The sequence below is a fragment of the Marmota flaviventris genome, chromosome 12 (genome assembly GCF_047511675.1).
Source record: "Marmota flaviventris isolate mMarFla1 chromosome 12, mMarFla1.hap1, whole genome shotgun sequence".
In the NCBI taxonomy this organism is placed as follows: Eukaryota; Metazoa; Chordata; class Mammalia; order Rodentia; family Sciuridae; genus Marmota; species Marmota flaviventris.
In genome coordinates this window covers 56,533,436-56,557,315 of record NC_092509.1, presented here as the reverse complement: position 1 = coordinate 56,557,315, position 23,880 = coordinate 56,533,436, and the positions used below count along the sequence as shown (strand labels likewise).

At 33.6% G+C, this 23,880-nt stretch overlaps 1 protein-coding gene and 1 non-coding gene across 6 annotated transcripts in view; one reads left to right on the top strand and one right to left on the bottom strand.

The window, feature by feature from the left end:
- The window catches only part of Cdc42bpa (CDC42 binding protein kinase alpha), a 301,602-nt gene that overhangs the window by 192,638 nt on the left and 85,084 nt on the right, over nucleotides 1-23,880 (bottom strand). For all 5 annotated transcript variants that reach the window (XM_071600007.1, XM_071600005.1, XM_071600008.1 and 2 more), the window contains exon 5: nucleotides 13,740-13,888. In XM_071600007.1, coding sequence (XP_071456108.1) covers nucleotides 13,740-13,888 — 149 coding nt within the window. The remainder of the gene's footprint in view (nucleotides 1-13,739; nucleotides 13,889-23,880) is intronic.
- On the top strand, nucleotides 14,968-15,040 carry Trnae-cuc (transfer RNA glutamic acid (anticodon CUC)). Its single transcript has one exon. It is a non-coding gene; the product is annotated as a tRNA-Glu (tRNA).

Genomic DNA, 23,880 nt, shown 5'->3' with positions numbered 1-23,880 from the left:
ATTCAAAATGCTGTGTTTTTCTGTTTTCAAATTTCTATTTGGTTCTTTTACAGTTTATTTCACTGCTGAGATTTTTCTATCGTTTCCCTCATTTCAAATGTGAGCTTTCTGTTTTGTTACTTCATGGAACATACTTAAACTAAGTGCCATTTAGGTCTTTATCCAATAATTCTTATGCCTTGGTTACTCTAGGATTGCCATCAATTAAACATTTTTTTCCTCCTGAGACTGAATCATAATTTAATTAATTTTTGATGTATTGTATACATTGTGAATGTTACATTGGGCTCTGTCATAAAAGTGTGAAAAATAAGTGTTCTAATTTTACCAGTCAACCTACTTGAACTTGTATGTTCACACATATCCTAAAATATGAACAAACCTTGAGAACACAACATTAAGTAAAAGAAGCCAAGACAGTCAGAAAAGACTTTGTTACATGACTTCATTTATATGAAATTTCCAGAAAAGCAAATCTACAGAATAGAAAGTAGGCTAATAGTTGCTTAGGACAACTATTAGAAGAAAACAGAGAAGAGGTTAAAGGTACAGGATTTCTTCTGAAACAATGAAAAGGTTATAACATGGATTGTAGCATTGGTTGCATGTATCTGTGAATTTACTTTAAAAAATATATACTTTAAATGAGTGAATGTATGCTATATGAATTATGGCTCAATAAAGCAATTTAGAAAGACTATTTACACTGAAGAAAGAACTGAAGAAGACCTTAGAAGATGGAAAGATCTCCCACATTGTTGGATAGGCAGAATTAATATTGTTAAAATGGTCTTACTACCTAAAGCATCACATAGATTCAATGCAATCCCCATCAAAATACCAATGACATTCTTCACAGAATTGTGGGGGGAGTGGAATTCATTTGCAAGAGTAAGAGACCCAGAATAGCCAAAGCAATCCTGAGCAAGAAGAACAAGACTGGAGGTATCACAATACAGGATATCAAATCATACTACAGAGCTATAGTAACAAAAACAGTATAAAAGAGACATAAAGACCAATTGAATAGAATAGAAGTCACAGAGACAAACCCACATAGAAAGAGTCATCTGATACTTGACAAAGGTGCCAAAAACATATGCTGGAGAAAAGATAGTGTTTTTAAGAAATGGTTTTGGGAAAACTGGATATCCATATATAGGAAGACTGAAACTAGATCTCTATACAAAATTCAATTCAAAGTGGATCAAAGACCTAGGAAATTAGACCAAAAACTCTGCAACTGCTACAAGAAAATGTAGGCTCAATACTCCAACATACTGACACAAACACTGACTTCCTTAATTAGACTTCTAAGCACAAGAAATAAAACCAAGAATCAAAAAGTAGGACAACATCAAATGAAAGGCTTCTATACAGCAAAAGAAAAACAATTTAGAGTGTGAAGAGAAAACCTAAAGAATGGGAAAGGATCTTTGTCGTCTGCACCTCATATACAGAATTCATCTCCAGGATATATAAAGGACTCAAAAAACTTAACACCAAATAAATGGGCAAAAGAACTAAACAGACAGTTCTCAAAAGAAGAAATACAAATGGCAAAAAAAGGTATCAAAAAAATGTTCAACATCTCCACAATAAGAGAAATGCAAATCAAAACTACACTGAGATTTCATCTCACTCCAGTCAAAATGGCAATTATTAAGAATACAAATAATAATAAATGTTGATGAATATGTGAGGGAAAAGGTACATTTGTACATTATTGGTGGGACTGCAAATTAGTACAACCATTCTGGAAACTAGTATGGAGATTCCTCAAAAATGTAGGAATAGAACCACCATATGAGCCAACTATCCCACTCCTCGGTATATATCCAAAAGATCTAAAATCAGCATACTATAGGGATACAGTCCAATTGAAGTTTATAACAGCACAATTCACAATAGCCAAACTATGGAACCAATCTAAGGGCCCACCAACAGGTGAATGGATAAAGAAATTGTGGTATATATACACAATGGAGAATTAAGAAGAAATACAAGAAGAATATTATTAAGAAGAATAAATTAGGGCTGGGATTGTGCCTAGCATGTGTGAGGCACTGGGTTAGATTCTCAGCATCACATATACATAAATAAAAAATAAAAGTATTTTTTTAAAAAGAAGAAGAAGGGTGCTGGGGTTGTGGCTCAGTGGTAGAGCGCTCGCCTAGCATATAGGAGGCCCTGGGTTCTATCCTCAGTACCACATAAAAAATAAATAAATAAAAGATATTTAAAAAATTAAAAAAGAAGAAGAAGAAATTATGACCCCTGCTGGTAAATGGATGAACTGGAGACCATTATGCTAAGTGAAATAACCCAGATCCTGAAAGACAAAGGTCGAATGTTTTCTGAGATGTGGAAGTTAGACCAAAATAAGGAGGAAGAAGAAGGCAGGCAGGCAGGCAGGCAGGCAAGGGAGTGGGGGTCCATGAAAACAGAAGACAGATCAATGGAGTAGAGAAAGGGGATTTAGGGGAAGTGAAGAAGGAAGAGAAAAGAGAAGAACAGTGGAATAAATCTGACCAAATTTTATACATATATGAATATACCACAGTGAAGCTTACTTTTATGTATATCCACAAGGCACTAATTAGGAAAAAATTTAAATAATTAGAAGAAACAACAGTATAGTAGAGGAAAGGGAACAGGTAAAGGAAGGAGTGGTGGGGAAGGGGAAATAACTGGGGACTGAATTAGAGCAAATTATATTCCATGCTTATATAATTATATCAAAATGAACCTTAATATTATGAATAATTAAAACGAACTAATTTTTTAAAGAGCACACTGTAGCAACTAGCAAGAAAGAAAGACTATTTAGAATCTAATCTCACAACAATTTTTAATGAAGATGAACTGAACACCACTGGTCAATTATACAAAAAGGTAGAGAATTTTCCTTTTAAGATCAAAAATGTTTGAAGAAAAGTGGTGAAACATGATGATCATTATTATCCAAAGTACATGTATGAAGACACGTGAATACATGTGTCTTCATATGAAGTACATGTATGAAGAATTGGTGTGAATATACTTTGTATACAACCAGAGATATGAAAAATTGTGCTCTATATGTGTAATAAGAATTGTAATGCATTCCACTGTCATATATAAATAAAAAAAAAAATTTAAAAAGCAGTAACATAAATGACTATTATTAATATTAACTATCAAGGATATAACTAGTGCTATTATAAATAGAGCTAATAAACAAATTCAAAATCTTCAGATCATTTTATAAAAGTGTCTTTGAAGGCTTTAAAATGGAGAAGAAATTCTGTGTTGTTTTTAAAGCTGTTAAATATTCTACCACTATAGATACCTATGTCTACTAAGAACCTTTTTTTAAAAAAAAAATACATATTTTCTTTAATAAAATAACAGATAAGTTATTTCTTTGTTTATATCCAACATAAACAAATAAACTGGTCTTCTAAAAATTGTATATGTATATCTAATTCTCTCTATTCCACAATCTTAAAGTACTATATACCTTATAATTTTCTGTGATTCTAATAAGATCCTTTTAGTTTGAAAGAAACTGTGTAGCACTGTTTACAAGATGATATTGTAAGAAACTACTCAAGAAACAGAAATCAAGGGAAGGCACACAGTGTCAGCTGGTAACATTTTGGTACCAGCATCAACATTATGATTATATCTACAGATCATCAATGTGGTGCTAGAAAATACCACCAAAGTCCTAATCTTTCCCCCTCTGTAATCTAAAAGTAAAGCACAATATAATCAATACAACATTGTAATTAGCAGGATTTTGTATTTGATTATTAGCATTTTAAGTTATAACTGACAATCTGAACACGAAGTGTATTGCTGAGTTTAGTTAATGTTTAGAAATAACCTGGGGTTTTTGTTCAACCTACAATTAGGACTTACTTTATCATAACCCAACATTTGTCACACATCCCACTTAATGATGTCAAGTCATTAGAAATTACTTCTACCCCCAAATTCTAAATTTCAGCAAATAAATGATTAAAGAGAAAGCATACACCCTTAAAATGTAAACTGCCTCTTCAGCAAATCAAAAATTAGTAATGCTGGAATTCAAACTTTAAGTCGAAAATTTATGTACATCTATGGCAAAGTCTAAAATCTGAGTTTACAGATTATCAAAAGAAATGTGGTGTTGTGGCTCAGAAGTAGAGGGCTTGCCTAGCCTAGCACGTGTGAGGCAATGAGCTCGATCCTCAGCATCATATTTAAAAATTAATTAATTATATTAAATTTTTAAAAAATCTCCTTGAAGATAATGTTTTTTAAAAATGGGGGGGCAACCACTTTGTTAAAAACACAGGAAAGGATAACCATATTTTTATAACATTGTTATGTCATGGGCTGGGGCTGGAGCTCAGTGGAAAAAGGCTTGCCTAGCACACATGAAGCACTGGGTTCAATCCTAAGCACAATATAAAAAATAAAATAAAGGTATTGTGTCCATTTATAACTAAAAATATTTTTTAAAACATTGTTATTTCATGGGGCTGGGGATGTGGCTCAAGCGGTAGCACGCTCGCCTGGCATGCGTGCGGCCCGGGTTCGATCCTCAGCACCACATACAAACAAAGATGTTGTGTCCGCCGAAAACTAAAAAAAAAATAAATATTAAAACATTGTTATTTCATTATGTTGTATTTTTTATGTATTCAAGTGATATCTTTTACATTAAATTGATGGTAAAATATAATTTCTGAACCTTAATGGCCCTTCCCCTGTATAGCTTATTTCCTTTGCCCTTCTTTTCCTTAGCTAAGCTGTTGAAATACCTTCTTCCTGTCATGGACAGGAATCAGGTGTCCCTGATTTGTTTGTTCATCTATTGTTCTATATTATTTTACATCTCTTTCATGTTCAGGTATATAGTTATTACAGCTTTTCTTAAAAACTTATTTTGTCACTTCATCTGTATTATTACAGTTAATCTTCAAGTAATTTCTCAAAAAAGGGGGATATTTCCTCCAATTCTATTTGTGTCTTTCACAGAACAGAATAGCTAGAATATTGGAAAAACAGTACAGACTGAACAATAAATCTACAATGAATGTATTTATAAAATGAAAAATAAGATATATATCTGTCCAACTTGGGGACCTGTCTGTGAGGATGTTTCCAGAGATGATCTGGGTGTGAACTAAGAGAGGAAGGCCTGTCCTGAATGTGGGCAGCAACATCTAAGAGGCTGGAAGCCTGGATAGAACAAAAAAAGCAGAGAGGTAAACTCTGACATGCCTACAAGCTCAATTCTTCTTAAATAGGTATATTATTTTGCTGCTCCTATAAGGGCCTAGGGACATCAGACTCCAGATATGTTGACCTCTGAAAGCAGACTCACACAGGTGTCTCTCCAGTGAGCTTATAGGCTTTCAGCCACAGACTTGGGCTGATCATTGGTCCTTCCTCTTCTGAGGCTTCTGGCTTCTTGGACTGAGTATCGACAGATTTCATTGGCTTTTCCCCTATTCTATAGCTTGTCTTTTCATCCTATTGCCAAGGTCTTTCATAGAGAACACATTTTTAATTTTGATAAAGTCTTTTCATTTTTCTTTTATTAATGATACTTCTGTTGTCACATCTAAAAACTCCTTAGGAAATCCAAGAACCCAAAATGCTCTCTAGCATTTTCCTCTCAAATGTTTTACAGTTTTACTCTGTACATTTAAATCCATGATCCGTTTAACATTAACTTCTGTATTTCGTTAAGTTTGTTTTGTTGCAATGCTAAGAATCAAATCCAGGCAGGACCATACACAAGCTAGGCAAGCACTCTACAACAGAGCTACATCCCCACTCTATTTTCTTGCCTGATTCTAGCATATAGAACCTGCTGAAAATTATCGTTCTTCCATTTAATTGCTTTTGCACCCTTGTCAAAATCATCTGGGAATACTTATGTTAGTCTATGTCTAGATTCTTTCTTCTATTCCATTGAATATGTATTTATTAATCCATAATTAGCAATACTATCTTGCTTGTGGTGATGATACAATAAGAGTTAAAATCAGGTAGAGTGATTCCTCCTACTTTATTCTCCTTTTTCAAAATTCTTCTAACTACTCTAGTTCTATTGCCTTCCCATATGAAATTTATGTTTGTCTTTATCTACAAAAAAAAGGGTAGGTTTTTTATGGATATTGTATTAGATCTATATATCTAGTTGGGGAAATATGACCTATTTAAAGTATTTCAAATCTGTTAGTCACTAATTATTTTTAATTTCTCTAAACAATATTCACCAGTATTAGCTAATCTGTTAATACTGTATTTCTTCTCTCCTCAATCCCAATGCATCCTTTCTCTGCCTCCTTAAAAAGAGCTGAGCTGCTGGGATAATTCTCAGAAAATAATAATTGTCCCTTGTGAGTATTTGTAATACCATAACATCTTTGGGTTTCTCCAAAAAATAATGAGGAAATAAGTTTGTAATTCAGCAGCTAGTCAATTAACACTTTAAAAAATACCTTTGGGAATCTTTTCATCTTTACAGGAAAACTATATTTTTCAAAGTTCCAAGTTACTGTAATCTCAATGATAAAACATGTTACTTTGAAATCTAAAATTTAATAAAATATATGGCGGGGGGAACTTCTAGTTTCCAGTCTAGCAAATAAGGAGCTCAGAAGTCACCACTATGCCCTAATAATAACAATAACAAACTAGAAAAATCAATAATTCTTAGACACATAATACAAGAAAGTCACAAATTTTTGCTCCCAATATTGGAGTGAGAGGGACAGGCAGAACAAAGAATCACAATTGAGCAGAGCCAAAATTCACAAGCAAAAACCTTGCCTGAAACCAGTGCTTGGTTAGGAAAACTTAAAAACTGCAACTGACATTGCTGGAGATTTGTAGATAGCCTGAGAGATTAAAAATTCAGAAAAGCCCAGTCATATGGAGATCTCACACTTTAGTGAGTCTCACCACTAGGAGTTCAACCAGGTCCTCACAGATAGTATTACAGAAAAATACTCATCCTTCCAGCAGAGGGAGTGGTAAAGGTACTGTTTAGAAAGAGAGAGAGAGAGAGAGAGAGAGAAACGCCAGAACATTTTCTTTTTAAGAACAGCTGCCCCAAGAGAACTATTTCACCAAAGTCTAACCTGCAAGGGTTTTATGAAAGCACAACCTACATGGGAGAAGAGAAATACCCACTACAGTCCCCTCAAGCCACTCTGTCTCAAATAAGCAGTTCAGTAGCATAGCCTCATGAAAAGATGGAGACTTAATCAGGACTATAGAATATTCTTCTCCTACTCACAACACATCACATACACCTTACCATTGCATCTCAAGAAGACAGTATTCTGCCATTCTTTTACCCAGTATAGCTTATCTACTTTTCAACAAATAATTACAAGGCATACTAAAAGACAAAGAGACCAAAAGACTGAACAAGCATCAGAACCAAAGTTAGATATAGCAGAAATGTTGGAAGTATGAGATGAGTAATTTGAAAAACTATTATTAATATGTTAAGAACTTTAATGGAAAAAGGAGATACAATGTAAGAGCAGATGTAAGCACATAGATGGAAATTCTAAGAGTCAGAAATGTGAGAGATTAAAAAGAAAACTGTAATAGAAACGAAGAATGCTTTCGATAGGCTCATTAGAAAACTAGAAAGTACTGAGGAAAGAACCTCTGAGCTTATCACAACAGAAACTTTTAAAATAGAAAACCAAGAGAAGCCAGGCACAGTGGCACATGCCTATAAGCCCAGCAGCTTGGAAAGGTGAGACAGGAGGATCACAAGTTCAAAGCTAGCCTCAGCAAAAGCAAGGTGCTGGGCAAATCAGTGGGACCCTGTCTCTAAATAAAATACAAAATAAGTCTGGAGGATATGGCTCAGTGGTTCAGTGCCCCCAAGTTCAACTTAGAAGGTACCAAAAAAGAAATAAAGAAAGAAATAGAAAACTAAAGAGAAGGCTGAAAAAAATGATAGTCAAGAATTGTGAGATGACAAAAGGTGTAGCATGTATAATGAGAACATCAGAAGGAAAAGAACAAAAGAAAAGCAACATTTAAAGCTATGACTGAGAATTTCCCAAAATTAATAGTAGACACCAAATCATAGATCCAAGAAGCATAAAGAATATCAAGTAGGATAAATGCAAAAACACAAGAACAAAAATAACCTACATGTACATATATCATTTTCCAACTATAGAACATCAAAAGTAAGGAAAACACCTGAAAGAAACCTGAGAGGTTGGGGAGGTTCTTACCAACAGAGGGACAAAAAATAAGTCATGACTTCTCCTAGAAACAATGTAAGTAACAAAGCAGAGGGAAATATTGAAGGTTGAGAGAAAAAATAGGTCAACCTAGAGTTTTGCACCTTGAAAATTTATTTTTCAAAGTGAAAGAGAAAGACTTACTCAGACAAACAAAAGTTGAGGAAATCTATTACCAGTAGAAATGTGTTGTCTAACAAGAAATGTTTAAAAAGGAAAAAAGTTCTTCAAAGAAAGGAAAATGTTATCGGTCAGAAACTTGGGTACATAAAGAAAGTAAAAGCACGGAACAATGAATAAGTGAAGGTAAAATAAAAAATTTATTTTTCTTATTCTTCAGATGATCTAACATAAGCTAGTTCAAAATAACAGCATGAATGTATGTGAATATGAATTTTTATATATACATGAAATTAATGATATAAGGGATAGGAAGAAGGAATTAGGATTATTTTTGCTATTATAAATAACAAACAACATGTGTTATTTAAAAAATGAAACTGGATTAGTTCCACATAGAAATTTCAAGCTCAAAGACAATCACTAAAAAGTTTTAAAGGTAGATAATATGGATAACAAGAGAGAAAACAGAATCTCATAAAATCAGTTTTATTCATAACTGTCAAAACTTGGAAGATTATAACACAATAATGATAACATTTTTAAAACCCTGAAGGCAATCACCATGTCTCTTGGTAGGTGTTATGTTTTGGATATGAGGTATGATTGAGTTGTAGCCTTAGTCTAATAAGTGAATTAATCCCTCATGGAATTAACTGAGTAATAACAGGATGCAGGTGGGGTGTGGATGGAGGAAATGGTTCATTGGGGGTGTGGCTACTGGGATGTGGAGAGTGGAATCTCTCTGCTTCCCAATCACCATATGAGCTGTTTCCCTCTGCCACACTCTTCCTCCATGATATTGGGCCTCACTTCAAACCCTGGGGACTGGAGCCAGCTATCTATGGACTGAGATTTTTAAAACTGTGAGCCCTTAAATAAACCTTTCCTCCTCTACAATTGTTCTGGTTGGGTCCTTTAGTCTCAGTGGTGAAAAAGCTGACTAAACAGTAGGTAAATGAACTAGTATATATCTAGACAATGGGATATTATTAACTAAAACAATATGAGCTCTAAAGTCACAACAAGATAAAGACGATGCTTAAACGCATATTAGTAAGTGAAAGAAGCTAACTAAAGAGGTTACATACTGTATGATTTCAACTATATGACATTTTAGAATAGGCAAAATTATGTGTAAGGAATAATAATAAAGAGTAGACAGAGACAAGGTACAGAGGCAGGAAAGTGGCAGAGTGGCTCCTTGTCCAAGCAGCCACATTTATTTATACCAATAGGTTATATTAGGTCATTAGTACCATAACTACAATATTGTTTAGAGTATCAGTAAGGTTGCTTATTTTGCAGTAATATTTCACAATTACAATAAGCAATGTTAGGATCTTTGGGTAGTTCTCAAGAAAGTCCATTGTATGAAGTTACTGTTAGGTGGCCAGATCCAGGAGCACCAGAGCTTGGTCAAACATTGTAGTTATCAAGCAAGTTCCTTTATTCCCAGGAGCTATGTGCCTGCAATCAAGGTTGAGGCTTGATGAGGCAATAACGCAGAGGCTTCTCAGGGCATTGCCATACCAGCTAGACACTGCACATATATTAGCTATATAATTAGATCCTAAGAAAGATTGCAGGGCATTCTAAGGGTGGGAAACAGCGTGTCTGTTACCCAGCCCCCTCCCCAGGAGTTTTCTCGCCAGGGGAATGCTTCCCGGTACATTTCCACATAGTTGTAGAATCCCTACAATTATGAGCTAGTATTAAAAAAAAAAGTGATGTTCAAGGATTAGAGGGGATGAAGAAATGAACAGAAGGAGCACAGAAGACTTTTAGGATAGTGAAACTACCATCTATAATAATATAGAAGTACACATATGTCATTCTGCATTTGCCAAAAACCACAGAATGTACATGAAGAATGAATCCTAGTATGAACTATAAACTTACGGTGATTATGATTTATCTATGTAGACTCATCAACTATAATAACTCTGGTGAGGGATATTGAAAATGGACATGTGTGGGAGTGGGGAAAGGAGGATTTTTTAAGAACTTTATACTTCTCAGTTTTGCTACTTTCTATTGCTCATTTATCTCTTGATAAGTCTTTTAGCAAATTTCTTATCGAAGTTTTTGTGCTATTAGAATATCTATATGTAGTTTTATAAATAAGTATGTAAATAAATTTATCTTTAAAGAACACATGAAAAACAAAAGTATTTCCTTCCTTAAATATATCCTGTCCCTACTATTCCTTTCTTATATTCTCTAACTCCCACGTGAAGTTCTTAAATTATAAAATATTTAGAAAACTTCATAAAACTTTATGACAGGAGCTTGCCAAAAACAAACTAAACTAAAACCACCAAACACTCCATTGCCTGAAATCAATGGTAGCTTATAAGCTCCTGAAAGATCAATAACATGATACATGTTCTATGATAAGGGCCAAATCTGAATTACAAATAAATATCCTATCAAATTCAACACGAACTCTCTTTTTAGCCAAACTGGTTTTCTTCAAAACTGCCTTTTCTTGCCTATGTGCTCCTACTTTTCTCTTATATATATTGAGAATGCCTTCCTCTCTGCCAACACATAGTCTTCTCATCCATCAAAGTTTAGGAAAACATGTTATGCAAAGAGCATGAATCCTGGAGTTAGGCTGACTTAGATTTTCATCTAGGCCATGCTATTTACTGACTCATGTCTCTGAGTCTGGTTTTCTCATTTATAAAATAGAACAACAGCCATTTTTAGATGATATCTAAATAACAGAATTATTGTTAGAATATAGGTAAAGTCCATGGGACAAAGTAGAATTAATTAACCATCAGAACTAAATTTGTTATCCCAATTTGGCTGACTGTAATTTGTTCATATAATTCATTTAGCAATTCAAGCCTGAACTCACTACATCTCTTACACTTTTGTCTTAAGTGATTATTTATTTTAATTCTTATTTCTGTCTTACATTTTATGTCTCTAAACAGACTGGTAGCTTCTTAAAAGTCAGGACTATACCATACCTATTTACTATTCCACATGGTTTAACACTATGCTCTTTACAAAAGAAGAGTCAATAAATATTTCCTCAATGGAGTCTTAGTTGGAAGTAGTCTATTCAGAAAACTGGAAACACATTTTGAAAACATTAAAAGTGTATTAACACACTGGAACATCCACTGAAGGGTAAAGAAAGAGGTAAAGACAGAGGACAAAACAACTTGGGAGTGGGCATGGAATAGGTGAGGGATAAGAAAGAAAGAATGTGTATACTAATTCTGATAACAGGAAAACCATAGATATTTAGAAATTTAGCCAAAAGAAAGGCTTTGGAGAGTGTGAGAACTTTCTAAGTGACGATAACATAGAATTCTATAATATCGGAGACACTCAACAATGGAATAAAGAGGATTCATTTTAACAGTAGGTACCTTTTAAAATTAAAGGCACCTAAGCAGAACTCAGTGTTGATACAGTTTTTAATCCACATGACAATATCAGAAAGATAGCTGTTACCTAAAATGCTATGTTGAGAAGAATTATAACACTACGAATACCGTCAGTAAAAAAGGGTGCTATGATCACTTAAGAATCTGTCACAAGCCTGGAAGAATACAGAGTATCACAAATACCTCATAACTAGTATCCTCAAACTAGAGGAATAATTTTCTGAAACAATCATTCCTCATCAAGAATGTAGACATGAACTGGGTCAAGTCTTTCTAAACTCCTCAAGTCTACGACTCCATGTTTACTTAGTAACCAATATTCTGTAAGGATTCAATAAAATGATATTTTCATATATTTAAATAATAGTCCTCAGCTAGAAAACTGAATTATTGTTTAAGCAACAAAAAAAGCATTATAGTTTCTCATCCTGTAATTCACTTTTTGAGACCATAATACCAGTTTTTAAGCATCTTCCTGTCTTTATTTTTGGTAAAAATTTGTGACTACCAGATATCAACAGAAAAAAACATACAAATAGGCAAAAGCTATATTGATATCAGTTAACTGTGTGTGGGCGGTGGGCAGGTGTTGGGAACAGAACCCATGGTTCATGCATGCTAGGCAACTGCTTTAACACTGAGCAACACCTCCAGCCCAAATAGAATTTTTTAAATAAAAATAGTCTTCCTTTATTAATGTCCCCAGAAGTTCATTACTAATTAAACCAATCAACATTTTTAAAAAATCATATCTTAAAAAACATTGAAACAGAAACTTCATCTTGCTTCCACGTACATGTTCTTCTCAAAGAACATAAAAGAAATATTCCCTACTACCCTAGAAGTGTTCTCAAAGTGAGGTTACTCAATCAGCAGCAGCAGCACCACCAGCACCAGAACCACTAGCACCAGCACCACTCCCATCAGCAGCTGTGCCAGAGATGCTAATTACCATCCCATGCAACCTATCAAGTTAAAAATTCAAGAGTTCACCCAACAATCTGGATTTTAACAAGCCCTCCAGGACTCCTGCTGCAAGCTGAAGTTTGAAAATCAGTGACTTATAAATTGTCTGTTTCCTAACACAGCAATAACCCTTTACCTACTTCCTAATCCTTCTCTTTTTCACATTTAGCATAACCCAATGATTTATCTCATTTGAATGATTAATTCACCAATAACTCTGTGATGATTTCCTACTTTCCTTTAAACCATCAAATGTTTCTAATTATTTATTATCCATAAATCATTATAAGCTATTTAGGGAGAAAGGGATTTTTAACTTATGTCAACAAGCATGAGAACAATTCTGTGTAAAAACCATTCTGTAAACAGGCCTACATTTTTCTTTTCATTCTATCCTGTACAATATAACACACAATAGTAGAGAATTTTTTTAATAAATTGTTATCTATCAAACAGCTTATAATGAAATCATTCCATGAACATAAAAACTGCCATTTTCTACGAAAAGAAATGTTTATCTCTTTTGATGGTTATATGAGTCTTGAAAGTATTTTCTTGAGAAACACACTATATAACATGAGTCTTGCTTAGCAAATGAAACTATTATTTATGGCCTAGAATTTCAGCTATGATTAATACGTAAGAATGAATGCAAGGAAACTGGCCAATGCATACTCCTTTAGAAAGGAAATCGTAAGTAAATTTAATGTAAGTGTTTTTAGAAGTGTTCTCTCAAAAATGCTGACTCTAAGTAGGTACTTTTAGACATTATACAGATACATTTATGTATAAGCAGGAACATCTATTCAGTAATGCTGATTAAATAATGACAACAACAAAATAAAATATGCAAAATCAACTATTTTGGTTGATGAGCAATGCATCTAAGACCATAATTAATAAATTTGGTAGAAAAATACTTCAGTTTATAGATATTACATGGTAACTCATAGCCAGATGCAACAAAGGACTGACTTACCTGTGCACATAATGTAGTTGATGAACTGAGTCAATTGCTATCACCATCTCAGCCAAGTAAAATCGAGCCATATCTTCAGGCAATCTATCTTCAAATTTGCTGAGCAGAGTAAGCAAATCCCCACCAACATAATAATCCATAACCAGGTACTATGAATAAAAAACATAAAATGTCCTCAATAATTAGTAAGCATGAGAAATTAATATACAATGTTAATTACTTATATGGTTAATTAAAAAGAAGTATATAAGATGATCACCAGTAGTCATTATAAATGTTTCTAAATTTCATACAGCACTGAAATAACATTCTTAAAATCTGGAGCAGAGGGCCAAGGTTGTGGCTCAGTGGTAGAGCACTTGCCTAGCATGCATGAGGCACTTGGTTCGATCCCTGGCACCATATAATGATAAAAACAAATAAAATAAAGGCATTGTGTCCATCTAAAACTAAAATATATACATATATAATGAAGCAGAGAACAACACAGGATTACTATTTGTTGTTGTTGTACTTTACAAAGTAATATGTTCATCATCTTTACCTACAACAGACCAACCTTTGCCAACATTTCACACAAGACTGAACATTTTAACTCTCCAAAAACACACTCAGAATATAGGACACTATATGTGTTGAAAAAAAATCGAATTACTATTCATCATCACTACAATTTCCTAACTTGACCTTGGATCAGTAAGAACTTTACTATATAACCAGTACCAGTCTATGGATTGAAAACCACTATGATATGGAATACAATTTCCATCATGTGTTTCACTTCCCATTTCTGATGGAGTACAAATATCAGAATGCACTTTTCTCAGGTGTATGTAAATGGCAGCCAATTAATTTTAGATATGAACCTTAATTGGGGGCAAGAGGGGAGAAGTATCCACGCCAAAAAACAAACAATAAAGCATATACACCAACATGTTTACTGGTTTCGCTAGGTTGTTAGACTTCAGATGATGTCATAGCTTTATGCTATCTTCTGGACTCCCTTTTAAATATGTATCACATATACATGTGTATATGGATATATCACTTAGCATGAAGGCTAGTAAACAGAAGTTATTTAAGCAATTATAATGACTTGATGAAAAACTAATATTATTACATGGTTATCACTGAATTGACAATTCAATTTAAAGAAACTTGAGAAAATTAAATCCTTTTTACTACTATACACAAAAATTATAAGCATAAAAAAAGATATGTTAGGGCTGGGGATGTAGCTCAGTTGGTAGAGTGCCTGCCTCTCATGCACAAGGCCCTGGGTTCAATCCCCAGCACCCTCCCCAAAAAAATGTATGTTAAACCAAAGAAGCAAATTTCCTATATTTAAAGTCTTGAAAATTAAAAAAACTCTATTTTAAATCCTATCTTATGGCTTACTTATTTACTAGGTCTAGTGTTTAAAAAACTCCACCCTTACCTTTAGAACAAGCTAACAAATTTTTATTAACATAAAAACAATTTATCATATAAACAATTTTTCTTGACAATAGAAATTAGACTATAGAAAAATGGAGAAATAAATAACTAAGCACATCTACTAATTCCACAGATATTTATAAAAGTACCTACATCTCATTTATTCAATGGGTGTACAACAAAATTCCCTGCCTTCCAGGAATTTACAGTGTTATAGAAAAGAAAACACAAATAATGGGCAATTCCAGTGTACTATAAATATTTCAACAAGAATAAGCAGAGAGGCTGCTATTGGCTCTTAAAAGAAAGAGCCTCATCTGTCAACCAGGATCATTTATTTGACTGACTTAATGTTTTGGTAAAACTGTAAAGACTATTTTCTTATAAATAAAGAGTGTATTATCTAAAATAATTAGTTCATTCTTCCCCCAATTCAATTAAGATGTCCTCTCCTCATACTTCAAGATTCCAAACACACTCATTTGTTCCTGAGCACTCTATTTTGCTGTGGTTGCCTATATCAATATCATATTGTCCTGATTAATTTCAGAGTAAAACTGAGTGTCTGACAATAAGACTGAGCAGGACTAAGCAGGTCCCTAATTGCCCCTTCATGGTTTCCAACTGAAAGCGAGTTGCTTTTAAAATATTGTTTCCATTAATCATTAGGTTCCAGGTTCTGGAGCTGCTGACTCCTCCCTTAAGCTTTTCAACAACCCTATATATGTTTAATAGGCCTGAACTTGACCTATACATGATTTTCCTGGGATGGTGGAAGTAAGTAAGGCTATCTTTTATGAGCTGAGCACAGAGGAACTCAATGCACATATGCAAATCACCATGTCAAATGCAAACCCTGGTGCTGATGGCAAGGAACTGACCAAAAATGTACAGAACTTCTGAGATTGTGTGCAAGGGCAGACTGTGTCTGTGCCAGCCCACAATCTTTGTCTATATAAGCTTTGCTTCTTACCTCCTCAAATAGCAGTTCAGGGTCCTATCTTGTGCACTGTCTTCCTTTTGCACAGGAATAAAGCTTTGTTTGGGTGTTACTGCTTACCTTTATCATTTCTTTTTTTTAATACTTATTTTTTAGCTGTAGTTGGACACAATATCTTTATTTTATTTTATTTTTATGTGGTGTTGAAGATTGAACCCAGGGCCTTGCATGTGCTAGGCGAGCACTCTACCGCTGAGCCACAATCCCAGCCCCACCTTTATGATTTCTTTCTCGAATTGAGCAAAAGAAGTCTGTTAACACCAACAACCAATAAGCCCAAAATTAGCTGTACTTTGTCATTTCCTGATTCCTGTCCCAAGTTAAGCAAAAGAACTCCATGATGACTGGTAACAGTAGGAAAGGTTCCTATTCAAAAAGTTGCTTCAAAATAACCCAATATGGCCAAGCACAATGGCAAATGCCTATGATCCCAGATACTCGAAGGCTAAGGCAGAAGGATCTCAAGTTGGAGACCTGCCTCCCCTACTTGGTGTGACCGGTCTCAAAATAAAATTTAAAACAAGAGCTGGGAATGTAGTTCAATGATAAAGTGTCCCTGGGTTCAATCCCCTACCCAAAACATAATTAACTCAATATGGCTAAGGTGTGTTTTAAAATTTTTTTAAATGTATGTATACTAATGATATTCCTAACATGGGTCAAGGAGATAATGATCCTACAATAAAGAGTTCCTACCATTTAAGAAAAGAACAAGCCAACAAAACTAGGCTTAGGGATATTAACAGATAATTTATATAACAGGAAACAATTAGCAATACATATTTAACTTCGATAATATTGAGGGAAATGAAAATTAATGCAGCAAAGAGACCATCAGAACTTTGGGGAGAATGGTAAGACAAAACACTGCTTTTGCAGGATAATATACTACAATCTTTTTGAAAAGTAATTTCACAGTATCAAAATTTTAAATATGAATGCCCCTTGATCTAGCACTATCACTCTTAGAAATCTATCAATTAAAACAAAAGCTCAAATACATCAGAAATATGAGCAAGCACAAAATTTTATTAACTTCAGCAAATCAGAAAGAATGTGAATAGCAATCAAAAAGTAAAAAGTTAAATATTTACATATACATTCTATGAAATATCATACAGTTGCCAAAAATAATAATTAAATATATGCCCGTGAGATATGTAGGGAACAAAAGCAAGCTGCAGAAAGTAAATTGTACACTAATACATATTTTATAATTCAATTTTTTTATTAAAAAAGGGGAAAAATACATTTATAGACAGAAAATGTATACAGTGTTTAAAAATGAACAGACACAACCAACATTGGTTACTTCAGAAGGATAATATGGAAAGATGAAGTTAAGAATTATTGATGTTTTATGTATAAGCCTACATTGTAAAGAGGGGAAAATCTAACCAAATCAAAAGTGACAAATGCAGTAATGTTCTGCAAAAGGGTAGAGCTACTGTGATAAAGTCAAAGGAAAGTGTTGAAAGGAATAACCTTAAGGGCTGGGGATGTGGCTCAAGCGGTAGCACGCTTGCCTGGCATGTGTGTGGCCCAGGTTCGATCCTCAGCACCACATACAAACAAAGATGTGTCCGCCAAAAGTTAAAAAAAAAATAAATATTAAAATTCTCTTTCTCTCTCTCTAAAAAAAAAAGAAAGAAAGGAATAACCTTAAATAGATACATCTCATCCACATGGGATAAGAACAGGTACAAATATGGATGAACTTGCATCCAGGAGAGAAAAGAGTTGAACTCTGAAGAAAGTTCACCCTTGATTAAATAACAGTTTTCATTTTTTCCATGAAGTAGGAACCATGGAATGCAGGTATAGGGATGCTTATTTAATGTCCCTCCATAGGTTGAAGGTAGGGAACATAACTTTTATTCCTACTTTGTGGCTACAAAACCAGGGGCAAAGAAACCAAATGATTTGCCAAACATAAATTAGATAGTTGAGCCAAGACTGAGGGTTATTAATTTTTAAGACTAGTGCCTTTTATACTCAAGAGGGAATCAATAGTCAATGAAAGAAACTAATCATGTCCACAAACTTAAAAAGAGGATGTACCAGGCAACAGAATAATAAAAAAGGAAAATGAGGATTTATACCGTATCTTTGGCAATCTTTTATTCATTCAAAATAAAGAAACAGATTTCTAGGTATAAATATACACACACCACAAGATTTTCAACTCTGAATTTCTAAAAAAAAAAAATCTATTTTAAAGTTTATGCTTTTTAAAGAGCTACGTTCTAAGGAAACAATGCTAAAACATCTGAAAACACACAATAAATAAATTTTGTACAAGAAAAGAACATTTCATAGGACAGATATACTTTTAGAAGTCATCTTAGGGATAGTAAAAAAACCTCTTTTAGTCATCTTGCTGTCAAACAAGGAGATTAACAATCTTTACAGCCTCACCTTATATTTATTCCTCCTTGCTTTGTTTTACTATTATAAAATTGCTTTAATAATTTCTATCTTCACACATTGGATTCCTGTAAAGAACTTAGAATTCATGAGTTACTAAAATTTAATACTCAAATATTAATATTCATCTTTTGAACAAATTTTAATTGCTAACTCAAAAAAATAAAATGTTTACTTAAACTATTTTCCAATTTTTTTGTCATCAAACATAAGATAACTAAACAAGATACTATAGATGAGAAAAAAGTACACTCATACATTGGTGGTGGGACTGCAAATTGATGCAACCACTATGGAAAGCAATATGGAGATTTCTCAGAAAATTGGGAATGGAACCATCATTTGACCCAGCTATCCCATTCCTTGGTTTACACCCAAAGGACTTAAAATCAGCATACTATAGTGATGCAGACACATCAATGTTTTTAACAGCTCAATTCACAATAGCTAAACTATGGAATCAACCTATGTGTCCCTCAATAGATATGAATGGATAAAGAAAATGTGGTACGTATACTCAATGGAATATTACTAAGCTTTAAAGAAGAGTGAAATTATGGCATTTGCCAGTAAATGGTTGGAGTTGGAGAATATCATGCTAAGCAAAATAAGCCAATCTCACAAAACCAAAGGCTGAATGTTTTCTCTAATATGCGGATGCTAATCACAATAAGAGGGGGGGCACTAGATTAGATAGAGGGAAGTGATGGGAGGGGAGGGAAGGGGATGTGGGGATAGGAAAGACAGTAGAATGAAACAGACATTATTACTGTATGTATGTATGTGACTACATGACCAATATGATCCTGTAACGTGTACATTAAGAAAAATGAGAAATTATATCCCCATCTATGTATGATATATCAAAATGTATAAATGCATTCTACTGTCATGTATAACTAATTTAAACAAAAGAAAATATGGGGAAGCCGGGCACGGTGGCACATGCCTGTAAACCCATTGGCTCAGGAGGCTGAGGCAGGAAGATCTCAAATTCAAAGCCAGCCTCAGTGATTAAGTACCCCTGGGTTCAATCCCCAGTACCACAAAAAAAAAAAAAAAAAGAAAGAAAAGAAAAAAATTTCATTGACTCATAATATTCTAAAGGTAAAATTTTTTATGTCAATGTTTATACAACTTAGCATTTTTACATAATGAGTTTTTCTTAAGGAAAAATGTTCTAATCATATCTAAAAATTATTCATTAACTAATGTATCTTTTTCTGAAGCACATAAAAGGCACATTTGATAGGTGTAAATATTTCTTCCTAAGCTGGTTACAGTGGTAACTAAGCAGGTAGAAGATGAAAGTCAAAAAAGTTATCTACCACAACAGCACTATAAATTATGTTATTTATTTGGCTACTTATCAGCTACCAGGATTAAAAGTTACTATGGAAAATAACTGTGTTTAATAAAATTTCCTTTTTGGTACCTGAAACTATACGTATGCATCTTTTTAATTGAGTTTTATCTTCTAATGTTTTATAAAATGTTCAGAATGTGATGACAAAGACTTCTGACTCTTAAGATTAATATAAGGCAAAGCTTCCCCAAAAGAAAAATGGACAAATTACACAAGATTTGATTATTAGTGTTTCAGTACTCTTCCAAATATTACATAACTTATTTTAATATAATTAATATTATTTTAATGTAACTAATGACATAATAAACTATTTCTCTTGGATAAATGTCTCTGAAAAAAAATGTTAATCCTAATGTCAAATGCAAAGAGTCTACAAATCCACTAACTCAGGATACAAAAAGATAAAAAGATAGTTTATGATTTTTTTCTCATCAATATTTTACAAATTTGGCTGTAAAAAAAAAACTAGTACATGAGCACTTTATTTCTCCATAAACTTTTATATTTATTTCCATATTTATAACAAAGTGCAAATTTTTCAGCAATGCATAAGTCTATAGTATTACATCTGTCTACAACCTAAAAACAGTTACAGGAGATTTCAGTCTGCATTACCTGAAAATTTTTTAATATTCTCATACTAAACGCTATGATTTTGCAAAGAAAAACTATTGGAAGTGTTTAATTTACTCTTATGAATTCTGCTGACAAATCTATGCAGATTTTATCTGCATGACACATTCATCCCTGAAATTTTACATAATTATTTTAGTATAACTGGATTTAGTTCCAATTCAAACATCATTCAACAACTGAGCAACTGACACACTGTTAAGCTCTATCCTACCACTTTTAAACAATTTCAACTATAACCCACAATAATTTAGTTGGTTTATATGATGATTCAATACATTATAAAAGAAATATGTGTCACAAAACAATATTTATTCTTACTAATTGCCATGAACTCTGTCATTTTATTTTTTATTTAATTTTTAAACACTGCTTATAACCCACTAAGTTGATTTTATGAGCCACTAATGGGTCACAACCTACTATTTCAAACACATAATTACACTCTATAAGCATGTAAGGATATAAAAAGGAAGGGTGGCAATAACAAAATTTGAACACCTGGATCTGGTCTGAAATCAGATAAACCCTATGATCATTACAGAGTTACATAAACCTTCAATTTTATTTTAGCTAAAGATAGTAGAACTCATGCCACTTAATTTCTTCTAAAGTTCTACCAAAAAATCAGAGATACTATATTAGTCATGAAAGAGCAATACTTAAAATACAAAGCTAAAATAAGATAAAAAGGTGAATTCCCACTGAAAATTCTGGAATTGGCTATTTGAAGACATAGAATTTGAGCATAAATTTGAAGCATTAGATGGACTTCAACAGGAGCAGAGGAAGAGAAAAGGGACCAGTATTAAAGGCAAAATGTAGACAAGTATAGAGACTGCTCAAGAATAGAGGATATTACATTGGGGCTGAAATGCAGTATCTGTGGAAGAGTACAATATTTCCAGCCCTGTCATTATTTATTTTGCCAAATGCTATATTTAAAACACTACTAACCATTTCCTCCACTTTTCTTTTTTTTTTTAACTTTGTGGTACTGGGGTTTGAACTCTATGCCTCACACATACTAGGTATGTGCTCTACCAAGGAATTACACCCCCAACCCTACTGTCCTGTCTTCAGTTTCCATGGCACAGTATCTTGATCTTCTTTCTTACTCTGACCATTTCCATTAGTTTTCTTCTTGGATTCCCCATCTCTGTCTTGTAAGCACATTTGTTTTTATGTTTTAAGCAATACTCAGTTTGATCCTTGTATTTAATGTTATATACAACTAGAGTTAATACTCTTGTTTGATCCTTGTATTTAATGTTATAAAAAACAAGAGTTGGCCAACATTTTCTATAAAAGGCCAGACAGTAAAATACTACTGGTTTGGCAGGCTAAGAGGCAAAAATCAAGTATATTATGTAGGCACTTTATACAATAAGGGAGAAAACAAAATTTCCCTTGTTTTAAATTCAACCACTGATTTGCTCACAATATGCTCAATTCTTCAAGCGATTATTCTCGACAAGTGGCTCAGCGTCTTGAGTTTATTTTCCCTGAACACATTTCTTTGGCTGTTGCAATCAAGCAGGAATTAGATAACTCAACACTGATAAAAATGGCTTTCTTTACTTGGCTAACAAAAGAACTACTCAGAAACTTACTATGGTTATTTTTTATTTTTGTGAAGAAATTATGCTATGGTAGATATTCTGTCTTAAATTTTGTACATTTTCTGATGACGACTTTCCTATGAATTGGGAAGGTGGTGATGAGTGTTTACTCCAACAATGAAGATATTTATTGTATTCTATTAGTATAGCCATAGCATTGCATGGTTGCATAATGAATATAATGTTTTGCCATTTAATTCATTAAAATATTAATTCACGCTCCCTGTGCCTTATCTTGATGTGACAGGTATGCGCTATTAGTAAATAATAAAATATGATACAGCAATATGTATAGCACTCAAAATGTTATCAAATAAAATATTACTTTACCTATGTCACTGAAATCTGTAGACAATATATAGATCAATTATCACCTGTATTCAAGCTCTTATTATCTCTCATATGAATATTATAAAACTCTCCTAATCTCCTTGTCTCTAGTTTTGCCCCTGAAATTCATAAGTTGCCAGAATGTTCCATGTAAAATGTAAAACTGATTATCCTACTCTCCTTGAAATTAGAATAAAATCTAATCCTCAGGCATGACCTATACATTGGAAGCCTCTCCCCCCTAGCTGTACACCTTCTTTCCCCAGGAATATATTCCTCTCTCACCCCTAGCTACTCTATTCTAATCACACTAGCCTTCCCTCTCATGCCTCAGACAATCCTTGTCCTTTCCTGCCATAAACCGTTCTACAGTACTAAAACAGCAGTTTTCAAACTGTGCTATGAGTGTTCTCTAAATAACAATAAATGAAGGAGGAAGGCAGGAGATGAGTAAGGGCAGTTCCACTGCTATAGGCTTTACTGTCTTAGCTTTCAGGTATAATGTCATTTTTTTTTTAAACCACACACACTAGAGTTCCATGACAAAATACAAGCATGTGTATGCACACACACATACTGAAAAACATGGTAGTAATAGTCTAATTTGGCTGAGTGCAGTGGCACATGCTTGCAATCCCAGCAGCTTGGGAGGCTGAGGTAGAAAGATCGTGAGTTCAAAGCCAGCCTCAGCAACAGTGAGGTGCTAATAAGCAACTCAGTGAGACTCTGTCTCTAAATAAAATAGGGTTGGGGATGTGGCTCAGTGGGTGAGTGCCCCTGAGTTCAATCCCCAGTATGCCCCATCCCAAAAAAAGTCTAATTTGCTTAGCAAAACATATCAGGTACCTACATGACGTAACTTCCTCATCCTCCCACCTCTAATTCCATCTTTCCATCAATTCAGATGTAATAAGCTACTTCCAATCTCAGAGAGGGCTTTTGTTCACCAAGCCCTCTCTACCTCTTTTACTTCTTCTTGGTTTAGCTAATTCATATGTGTCTGAGAATAATCTTCACAGACTCATCATACCTTTGAATAAATGCAATATTTTCATCAATTGAAGTAATCTGAAAATATTATTTACTTGATTTTAGATTTATCATGTGGTTCCCCTAATGTGAATATAAGAACAGTAAGAAAAAAGATCCTCTGTCTTACTCACTACCACATCTCCAGAATCTAGGGAATAGTGCCCAATATATAGCATACATACATTAATATTCATCAAATGAGTGAAAAATATCCTTTTAATTTTTATATCCCAGTTTCACTGATTGGCACATAACAGGATCTCAACACATGCATGCTAAAAAATAAACCTG